Source organism: Xyrauchen texanus, chromosome 21 (assembly GCF_025860055.1).
Source record: "Xyrauchen texanus isolate HMW12.3.18 chromosome 21, RBS_HiC_50CHRs, whole genome shotgun sequence".
NCBI lineage: Eukaryota > Metazoa > Chordata > Actinopteri > Cypriniformes > Catostomidae > Xyrauchen > Xyrauchen texanus.
The window spans coordinates 14,256,943-14,268,134 of NC_068296.1; the positions used below are offsets into that span (position 1 = coordinate 14,256,943).

Below are 11,192 nucleotides of genomic sequence, written 5' to 3' on the forward strand. Positions count from 1 at the left end.
GTGTACAAATATGAAGAAAATAATATGTAGTAGGGTAGGCTTTATTGGATTCTAGGTCCAAATCTAAGTTCACTGTAAAAATGTACTATTCCAATATTCAGTTTTACAATGAGGCTAATAATTCTCATGAATCAAGTCATTCAACTCAAAGCCTGAAAGCCAAAGCATTAGCTTTACTGTATTCCACCCCAGTTTACCTTGCTCATATCCTGCCATATGAGGTAATTGCCTGCATTCTGAATCATTCATCCATGTTAATAATGTTTATAAAAGTGCAATTGGTGTATCAGATAATTTGCATTTGGCAGTCACAGTTGAGGTCAATCTTTGGGATGTTTGTCTTTCTTTATACACTCCTTCTTTTCTATCGTCTTCAGGCAAAGGCGGAGAAGACTCTTTGCAGAACGATGGGAGAACCTAAGTACCCACTGTTGTCCAAGGATGGAGACCTAACAATTGGAGGAATTTTTGCAATCCACAGTAAAGAAACATTACCTTCATTTGAGTTTACACAGAAACCTCAGCTTCTATCATGCACCAGGTTTGTTATATTGGAAACTACATGAGAAACATTAGAGAATACGTATTTAATACAGACATATTTGAATGAAAACACACTGCAACATATCTATGTATGTATGTGTTTAATAGCAGCAAACTAGCATAACATCTGGAATGTTATTGTTTCAAGTATAAATCATAGGTGAAATAAAAAAAGGAAGAATGTACTTTCTTTTTCACCATATTCATCTATTGATTTAGTTGATTTTCAGACTGTTGGTTTAATGTTTTCACAGTGTGACTCTAAGAGATTTTCGGCTAGCACAGATCATGATCTTTGCCATTGAGGAGATTAACAAAAGTGAAAGTTTTCTTCCAAATGTTTCTATTGGATACAAAATTTATGATACCTGCAGTTCAATACTTTCTTCAATGAGTGCAACTATGTCAATGATGAATGATCAGGACTCTGCAGCAGGTGACAGATGTAATGGACAGTCTCCTTTACATGCTATCATAGGGGAAACAGAGTCTTCTGCCACAGTGATTCTGTCCAGAACTACAGGACCTTTTAAAATTCCAGTGGTAAGAGGCAATAAAAGAACCATTAAACTTTGACAAAATTAACATATTGCTGCTGTTTCACTGTATCCTGTGCTATATTTTTTTTTTCAGATAAGTCACTCAGCCTCATGTGATTGTCTCAGTAATAGGAAAGAGTACCCCTCTTTCTTCAGAACGGCAGCTAGTAATTATCACCAGAGCAGAGCACTTGCATACATAGTCAAGCACTTTGGCTGGTCTTGGGTGGGAGCTGTGAACAGTGACAATGACTATGGAAATGATGGAATGGCCATATTTCTGAAAACAGCCCAGGAGGAGGGTATTTGTGTAGAGTACTCTGAGAAATTCTACAGAACAGAGCCTGAAAAACTCCTAAAAGTGGTTGACATAATGAAAAAAGGCACAGCAAAAGTAATTGTTGCATTTGTTTCATTTCTTGAGATGGGCTTACTGATTGAGCAACTCAGTATTCAGAATATTACAGGCCTACAATTGATTGGTGTGAAGAGCTGGATTTCTTCAAATGAATACATCACTCCAAAAAGCTTTCCTGTGATTGGGGGTGCACTGGGGTTTGCACTGAGAAAAATTAATATTGAAGGGTTTTCAGATTATGTTATTAAAACATTTTGGGATACAGCTTTTCCATGCACAGAGAGAGATGGGAATTCTTCTCAAAACATATTAAATTGTGACAGATATCAGGATCTACTTGTGTTTAAAAATTATAATGAAGATGTAACTGAATACAGATATTCAAGCTACGTATACAAAGCAGTGTATGCTGTGGCTTATGCACTACACAGTCTACTCAAGTGCAAAGAACAACAAGGTTGTGAGAAAGACCTGACAATACAACCACAGCAGGTAATAATATATACTAATCATAATAAAAAGTAGAGAGCAAGAGGGTAACCATATTTCTGTTTGACATTTTGTTAAAAAGACTCGATTATAATGCCTTTTTTCGCCAGGTGGTTGAGGCTCTGAAAAAAGTTAATTTTACAGTAAAGTTTGGAGATCAGGTGTGGTTTGACAGCACTGGTGCTGCAGTAGAACAGTATGAAGTCGTGAACTGGCAGCAAGACTCAGATGGATCATTTCACTTTAAACCAGTGGGTTACTATGATGCCTCAAAGCCTCATCAGCGTTTTGTGCTTAACACTGAAAACATAATTTGGCCTGGAGGACAGCTGGAGGTAAATGGCACTAACTTGTTTGTCCTATACTTTGTTTTAACTGGTGGAACAAATAGTTAATTCTTGTAATGCAAATACTTTTATATTGTAAATACTATTGAAAACACATTATGGGGAGGCTGTGGCTCAGGTGGTAGAGCGGGTCGGCTGCCAATCGCAGGGTTGGCAGTTCGATTCCCGGCCCACACGACTTCACATGCCGAAGTGTCCTTGGGCAAGACACTAAATCCCAAGTTGCTCTCAATGGCAGGCTAGCACTTTGCAAGGCAGCTCTGAGGCCATTGGTGTATGAGTGTGAGTGTGAATGTGTGTGTGCAAATGGGTGATTGAGACACAGTGTAAAGCGCTTTGGTTACCTCTAGGGTTAAAAAAAAAAAAAAGCACTATGTAAGTGCAGACCATTTACCATTATGTGTTCTGTTGAATCCAATAGTGGTTTTAATGTCCTTTAAGGCTACACTTTTACAAAGTAATGTTATAAATGATTGTGGCCTGCACATCAATGGCTAAATGTCCTTGCCTTTACACTTATACAGGTACTGTATATGGACTGTCAAACTTCAAAAAAGTAGATTCTTGTATTTTTAATACTTTTATTTGAAAAAGAGAAACTTCATATGGGTAAACATATATATTTTTTTAAATGCTTAATTGCATAAATTCAGAGTTAAAAGGCCAAGTGATGATGCAGTTTGATTAAGCTTATAAAAGGAATGCCAGAGGGCATTACTGAATGGTATTGAGGCTAGGGCTGGGTATCGAATTTTATACATTTTAGGAACAGACCAAATTGCCTTTAAACAATCGAGTATCAAAAAATGTCTTGTCGTTCAGTACAAAATTTCGACACCTAAGGGGTTAATCTCATCAACGTCAGTGATAAGCATGTAGCATGCTAGATGTGCCCAAATCTAATAGTGCTGGTGATTGGCTGCGGTTAGGCATCAACACTAGTTTACGCCGGTAACGCCCAGAGACGCAGCTCACATGTGAGATGTAGTGTGTATTCGTCCCAACCCCATAGATGTAAAAGATGTGGAAAAGATCAAAAGCGTGGCTACATTTCACCAAGCTCGATGCCAACAGCGCGCAATGCAATATTTGCGAAAAGATAATTGCTGCCAAGACATACTGCATGACAAATCTGATTAAGTACTTGACAGTGCACAGAATTAGCGTAAGAGCAGAAAGATGCTCCGTTTTTGACTGCAAGAAGACTGAGCCGGTGCAGTCATCCTCTCAGCATCCTCCTGCCACAGAGCCTCCTTCAAAGCTACTGATGAATGCAGTGGCACTATGACTGGGACTCTGACAGGAAATGTTAACGTTTAGCAAACAAACCAACAAACAAAATCGGCTAACTTGTAGTGGTACATGCTTGTGTACTTGTTAAATTAATGTTTCTGTGCGCGGTGACATAGTCCTATAAACTGAGACCTACATAACGTTAGATATTGTTTGGATGTATGGCTATAGATAGCAAGCTAAATCGATGCAAAAATGCTTTAAAGTTGACAGTAACTGATCAAGTTTAACTCAAGATAAACTCGTTATCTGGTTAAATTGTGCTTATCCTTAGGGTTGGCTGACATAACAGTTTAGATTTCTTGTTTTCTTTCCTCTTCACATTAATGGGTATCGAAAAAAGTAACGTTTAGGAAACGGTATCAAAGTCAAGATATAGGTATCAATATTGAAAATGTTTGAATGATAAGCAGCCCTAATTGGGGCAGTACCATTATGCATACTAGACAGTACAATGCTAGGCAGTCTGAGTTATGATACACAATTTCTATAACAACACTTTCAAATGATTGTTATGTTCCCAAAAATTATTCACAATATACTGGCTTAAAATAGCTTTCATTTTAGTGGTATGCTTCAAAGAACCAATTCTCTATTCTCAATCATATTGAAAGATTTATCTTCAATATTCAAAGTCATTAAGAAAACTGTGTATGTAATAATTTTTTATCATGTAGAAGCCAAGGTCTGTGTGCAGTGAGAGCTGTCCATCAGGCACGAGAAAAGCTGCCCAGAAAGGAAGACCTGTCTGCTGTTATGACTGTATTCCATGTGCAGAAGGAGAGATCAGTAATGCGACAGGTAATCATCAGCCCATCTCAGAGTTCCAAAGAAAATTGTTTAGTTGCTCTTTCTGTGTTCTCCATCTACTGTTCAAGATGCAGTTACTTATCAAAGGAATTCACAAATAAAATACATTTATTTTTGTCTCTAATAATAGTGATCACAACTTCCTTTTCAGATTCAAATAACTGCAAGCAGTGTCCAGCGAAATACTGGTCTAATGCTGAGAAAAATGAATGTGTGTTAAAAGCTGTAGAATTTCTTTCATTCACAGAAGTTATGGGTATAGTGCTAGTCTTTTTCTCACTGTTTGGAATAGGATTAACTGTCCAGGTGGCCACCCTGTTTTACAGCAAGAAGGACACCCCCATAGTAAAAGCCAACAACTCAGAACTGAGCTTCCTGCTTCTTTTCTCACTGACTCTGTGTTTTCTCTGTTCACTTACTTTCATCGGTCGGCCCACTGAGTGGTCCTGTATGTTACGTCACACAGCATTTGGCATCACTTTTGTCCTCTGTATCTCCTGTGTTCTGGGGAAAACTATAGTGGTGTTAATTGCCTTCAAAGCTACACTTCCAGGAAACAATGTCATGAAATGGTTTGGTCCTCTTCAACAGAGACTCAGTGTTTTTGCTTTTACATTTATACAGGTTCTTATCTGTGTGATTTGGTTAACAATATCTCCCCCTTTTCCCTATGAAAATATGAAATACTATAAGGAAAAGATCATTCTTGAGTGCAGTCTGGGTTCTACAATAGGTTTCTGGGCTGTGCTGGGTTATATTGGGCTACTGGCATTGTTGTGCTTCATTCTGGCTTTTCTAGCTCGCACTCTGCCTGATAACTTCAATGAAGCCAAATTTATCACATTCAGTATGCTCATTTTCTGTGCTGTATGGATCACATTTATTCCAGCTTATGTCAGTTCTCCTGGAAAATTTACTGTAGCTGTGGAGATATTTGCCATTTTAGCCTCAAGTTTTGGTTTACTTTTTTGTATATTTGCACCTAAATGTTTTATCATTCTTTTTAAGCCTGAACAAAATACAAAGCAACATGTGATGGGGAAAAATGGCATTTAAGCCCTAATGAAAAAAATTAAATAACATTGACATATAAATGTTGCAACTGTTTTCATTATTTAGAAATATCAATATCACAAAGACATTTGAATATAAGCTTATTAAAAACAAACCATCAAACTTACATACTAAACAGCAAGCAATGTGCAGCTGTGTAAGTTACATCAAGAAATTATGTAATCAAATCAGTATAGTTATGGTAAAGTTACATTGATGTTACACAATAGTAAAAAAGGAAATGTCAAATCAGGGACAGTTTTAAGTGGCTGACATCAGAAATGTCCCCATTTTTGTTATTTTATATATAAAATTTACATTTAGTCATTTAGCAGACACGTTTATCCAAAGCGACTTACAAATGAGGAACATTTCAAGCAATTTGTCATACAAAGTTCAATAACATCTACAGTGTTGTTCTGCCAAGCTCTCAAGGTGGCTGGAGTAGTATAGGTGCTAGAGCAGAAAAAAGGACCAAGCACCATGGGTCCATTTCCACCGGTGGCTTTTGGAAAACAATGCAAGGTGGACATGTGCATTTGGCATTTGACATTGTTCTAAAAAATTATTTAAGCAGTTTGGGTAAGTAAAAGAGGCCACATTTCCTGCTGCCAGGTGGTGGCACTATGACCGTGACCCAAAATAGTCACATCCATCTGTTTAGCCCCCAAGACTAAATATAGATTTCAATTTTGATCTAAATCCCACATTGCACACAGAAGATATGAGACATTTCCTGTTTCCCATTTTTCACCATTATTGTAATGCCTCACCATGCAAAACAAATGGATATATCAAAAATTTGTTCACAATTTAGCATCTTAAATGTCTTAGCATACATTTGTCTATATGTAGTGATCGTTTTATGAATCCCCTATGAGGAGTATTTCAAAGTTCAGAGACTGCAATATTCAAGAAATACAAAAGTACCCCAAAAGTACTGAAAACCTTGAAAAGAAGAATTATAAATATAGCTACAAGCAGCGTTGACGGGCCCAAGAACCATGGGTCCATTTCCACCTATTAGCTTTCAGAAAACAATGCAAGGTGGACACATGCATTTGGCATTTGACTTCTTGTCCCTCGAGCCCCCCGAGCTGGATGATGAGTTCGCCGCTGCATTGGAGAGCATTCTGGCATCTGACGTGGAAGACTCGACTGGACTGCCGTCTTGGGGTCGGCACGCCCAGTCTGAGGCTGACGCCCAGATGGCCGGCATGCTTACTTGGGCCGCCATCAGCGTCGGGTTGGACTGGAAACCTCCATCCTCCCCACAGCCATCCTCCATGGTGGTCGCGCCACTGGGGTTGATGCATATGAGACCGCTTCAGCACTGACTCCAGACTTGAGTCCCGAAATGGGCATGGCACCACGGCACGCACCATGTGCTCATCACCCCCACCAGACTTTCAACCTCTGGACAGACCTCTGTTTTCTGCGGACAGGAGTCCCCCTACAGCAGGTGTCCCGACGCGTTCTAGTCACCGCAGATGCCTCCAAACAGGGATGGGGCAGCGTGTGCAATGGGCACGCAGCTACCTGCTCCTGGACGGGGCCCCGGCTGGGTTGGCACATCAACTGCCTAGACTTGTTGGCTGTAATATTTGCCCTGCAGAGGTTTCTCGTGCTAATACGGGGCAAGCATGTCTTGATTCGATCAGACAGCACAGCTCCGATAGTGTACATAAATCACCAAGGCGGTGTGCACTCTCGTCATATGTCACAACTCGTCCACCATCTCCTCCTTTGGAGCCAACAATGACTCAAGCAGATGGTCCAGCCATTGGGAGCGGTTCAGCAAAGCACAGATAGACCTGTTCGCTTCCCAAGAGACCTCCCATTGCCGGCTCTGATACTCCCTAGCAGAGGCTCCCCTCAGGACAGACACGCTGGCAGATGGCTCAGCTCCTTAGAGGAGCCTGGAGAGACCCCCCTTTGATCCACTATAATCAGTCGAGCTCAAAGCCCTCTCCTTGAAGACAGCTCGCTTCCATCAAGAGGGTTAGGGACCTGCAAGCGTTCTCTGTCAGCGACACCTGACTGGAGTTTGGTCAGGCAGACACCCAAGTCGTCCTAAGACCGCGACCGGGATACATGCCCAAGGTTCCTACGACCCCCTTCAGGGACCAAGTAGTGAATCTGAAAACGCTGCCCTGGAAGGAGACAGACCCAGTCTTTTCAATGCTGTGTCCAGTACGTGCTTTGTGTACCTATGTGGACTGCACGCAGAGCTTTAGACGTTCTGAGCAGCTCTTTGTCTGCTTTGGTGGACAGCGGAAAGGGAACGCTGTCTCCAAACAGAGGCTTTCCCACTGGGTTGTTGATGCCATCGCATTGGCTTATCACACCCAGGCAATACCTGCCCCCTTGCGGGTTCGAGCACACTCGACAAGAAGTGTGGCATCCTCGTAGGCACTGGCCAACAGCACCTCCCTAGCAGACATATGCAGAGCAGCGGGCTGGGGAACACCCAATACCTTTACAAGATTTTACAATCTCAGGGTTGAATCGATCTCGTCCTGTGTTTTGTAAGGTCTGAGCCAGTAGAACTTGGTAGCACATAACAAATGACTGGGTGTACCACTTGCACCCAATGGGCCCTTGTGTGGATTAATTCCTCTGTGTTTATTTTCCGCAGTACGGTTCCCCTATGGGTGGACCTGCGTCTCCATTGGGCCATCCCCGCTGCCCCGGTTGCCAAGTTTATTGCAACTCCTCCCTCACAGCAGGTAGTATCTACCGCCATGCCATTCCCACATGTGGCCTGAAAACCCATGTCATGTATTCCACCACTCCTTACCTCCCCCCAGCCTGGGCAGGTGGTGGTCTCCGCAGAGTCTATTCCCCCTGAAAGAATAGGAGTTGGAAAAGAACACCTTCCCCGATGCATGTGATAGCATTAAGATGGCCCCAGCTGCTTTAACTCTATGCGAGAAACATAGAGAGAGAAAAGTGTGGCTGGCGCGGCCTGCTCCCATGCTTGGCACGTCACTTTGTTCCCCCCTTCATGGTGCCGGGAACTTAAAAAGTTTATGACAATTTTTATGGGACGTTGGGGAAGAGTACGTTCAGTCTGACGCAGCCTGTTGCCTTGGCACGCAACTGCCTGCCCGCACCTGCATCAGCAGCGCACGTATACGGTTCAGCGTACATGGTTCAGCGTATGGTGTGATTGAATAGGGACCCCTAGTGTCGCTTCATTAGACACAACGTCGAAGGTAGCGAAAGACGGGGAATGTCTAGGTTACTGTTTCCTGATGGAGGGAACGAGACGTTGTGTCCCCGCGGCCACAATGTTGAACCAAGCCACTGCTATGGCCGAAAACGTATTCTCGGCTCCTCAGTGCAAAACCTGAATCGACAGACGCATGATTCCCTCCTTTTATACCCGTATGTCTGGGGGAGGGACATGTAACTTCTGTCTGCCAATTTCTCATTGGCCTTTTCTCAAATTCAGAGGTAACAGAGGCCTTCAAAGAGGTCCCCTAGTGTCACTTCATTTGACACAACGTCTCGTTCCCTCCATCAAGGAACGGAGGTTACAACAGTAACCTAGACGTTTTATTCAGTAATACTGTAGTTGCCATGACTGAAGTAACAATGACTGCTGTCACCATTGTTTTCTTGGCAGAAGTTAAGTTCATAGTCTATCATAGTTTTGATACAATTAACCATTGTGTTACCATAGTTACTGTAATTTTCATATAGTAACCTTGATTTTACTATAGTTTGTAACCATGACAGTAACTATGTTAATGTTGCGGTTACTATGATTTTACTATAAATAGCATTTACTGCTGTAAAACCATAGCAATTTGTAGTCTGTTGTAATTGCCACTCAACAAATTGGGTTAGACATAGCCTGGGATAATTTTTACATTTCAGTCAATATTTTATTTACATAAAAATTAATACATATGTTTATTAATCATAAACTTTAAAAAACGATATGCCAAATACCTCAAAACATGTGAATATGCACAGATAGGAATGATAACATTTAAAGCATTGCCATGGCAACAGTATATAATATTTCAAGAATCCCTTCAGAAATTTCAATCTGCACTCTCTTGACATTATTAAAAAAAATTTTTTTAAGCAATTCAAGTTAACATAATAGGGATATTTCAAAGTCTGTTAAAAGTGACACACTTCCTTCTGCCAGTTGGTGGTGATACGACTGTGACCCACAATAGCCACATCAACGTGATCAGCCTGCAATGGCAAACATTTGGTGTAAATCACATGATGCACACAGAAGATATGAGACAATTCTTTCTTCCTTTCTTTCGCAGAGACCCCCCTGCTCCCCCCACTTGTAACTTTGCCACACCCTAATGGCCAGCGACTCTGATGTGTGTGCAAACTTTCAAGAGTTTTCACGCAAGTTATGTACCCCAAAAGTACAGAAAACCTTGAAAAGAATAATAATATATAAATAATAATTATAATAATAAATATAGCTGCAAGCAGCAATCAACTGGCCCAAGCACCGTGGGCCCATTTCCTCCTGGTTACTTTAGTAAAACAATGCATCAAAAATTTTGAAGCGATTTGTGTCAATGTAAATTTGACACAATCTTTTTTCAAAGACTATTGTAAGGGCCACACTTCCTACTGCCAGTTGGTGGCGCTATGACTAGGGCTGAAATTATTAGTCGACGTTATCAACAATAAAAAAATGTATGACAAAAATTTTCATTGTAGTTGTTTGATCACTTTAATAGTCCAGATGCATTCTAAAATTTACAGACAGCTTCAGGTGATATACATCACAAATTACAAGGGAATTATACAAAAATACCAAATAAGTAAATACAGAAGCACTCTCGTTGTGGAATAAGTGGAGTCGGAGCTCTTTAAAGAAAATGGTATCTTAAATGCAGATTTAATGTGTTATAGCTTTATTAAAGTTAAAATAATACAGAAGTATGTCATGTAATTAACTACAAACTCCAACTCTGGCATTTCTCTGTGCAGTCAGCTCCTCTTCTATGAGTTGTAAGGGGGAGAGATTGAAACTGCATCCGGCTGATACACACTGTTGTGGGGATGCTCGTCCCTCGAGCCCGCATTTGCTTAAACTAGATTATAACACGATGGCTCGCAACTTATCGAATCATAAAATATGTCACTGTGCATTTCTTATCGTAAAGAAAATTGGCAATATGCTGCTTTATTAATAAGAGAGAGATTTGTTTTTGTGACTTAAGGATGGATTGAAGTAAACAGAAAGGTGAGAGAGGGTAGTCTTTGCCCCATTATACACCGCAACAAAATGTTTATGATTTGTTTTTGCTTGTTTTCCAATAAAAATATCTAAAACTCATTTAAAACAATGTACATTTTCTTTAGCAGCTATACTCCAGAAGAAAAATGTTTTATCTGAGTATGTAAAATATCTAAAAATCCTTTAAAAAAAGATGCATTCACCTTAGAAGGATCATATAAGATATTTAGACTTGCTTTTAGAAAATATAACTTGAATATACGTATATTTTGTCTTTACTGCACTCACAGAAGTATAACCAAGTGAAAAAATAAACGTATATACAAAATACAGTTATATTTAAGATACATCCTCTTAAAGCAAGTCCATTTTAAATGGAAAACAAGACAAAGTAATTTTACAGTGAATTACTGTAATTTTACAGTGAATTACTTTACTGAATTAAACTTGATAAAAAGTATTTATCCCTCCTTTATTTATGTCCGGCTTGATGAAATCTAAATACAGGATGTTCAAAGTTTGGTGACTAC

The 11,192-nt window shown here is 40.2% G+C and overlaps 1 protein-coding gene across 1 annotated transcript; it reads left to right on the forward strand.

Annotated features, from left to right (window-relative positions):
• Nucleotides 1–317: 317 nt before the first annotated feature.
• Nucleotides 318–5,435, forward strand: LOC127661302 (extracellular calcium-sensing receptor-like). The gene is made up of 6 exons (XM_052151932.1): nucleotides 318–541; nucleotides 798–1,086; nucleotides 1,177–1,932; nucleotides 2,040–2,264; nucleotides 4,247–4,370; nucleotides 4,531–5,435. The coding sequence occupies exons 1-6, from the start codon at nucleotides 333–335 to the stop codon at nucleotides 5,433–5,435; spliced, it is 2,508 nt and encodes an 835-aa protein (XP_052007892.1). The 5' UTR covers nucleotides 318–332.
• Nucleotides 5,436–11,192: the final 5,757 nt, after the last annotated feature.

Bases quoted from the DNA above. Each gene is read 5' to 3' on its own strand.
- LOC127661302 (XM_052151932.1), top strand. From the start codon at position 333: ATGTTTGTCTTTCTTTATACACTCCTTCTTTTCTATCGTCTTCAGGCA. The intron at 1,087-1,176 runs GTAAGAGGCAAT...TTTTTTTTTCAG, and splicing joins GACCTTTTAAAATTCCAGTG to ATAAGTCACTCAGCCTCATG. The intron at 2,265-4,246 runs GTAAATGGCACT...TTTATCATGTAG, and splicing joins GGCCTGGAGGACAGCTGGAG to AAGCCAAGGTCTGTGTGCAG.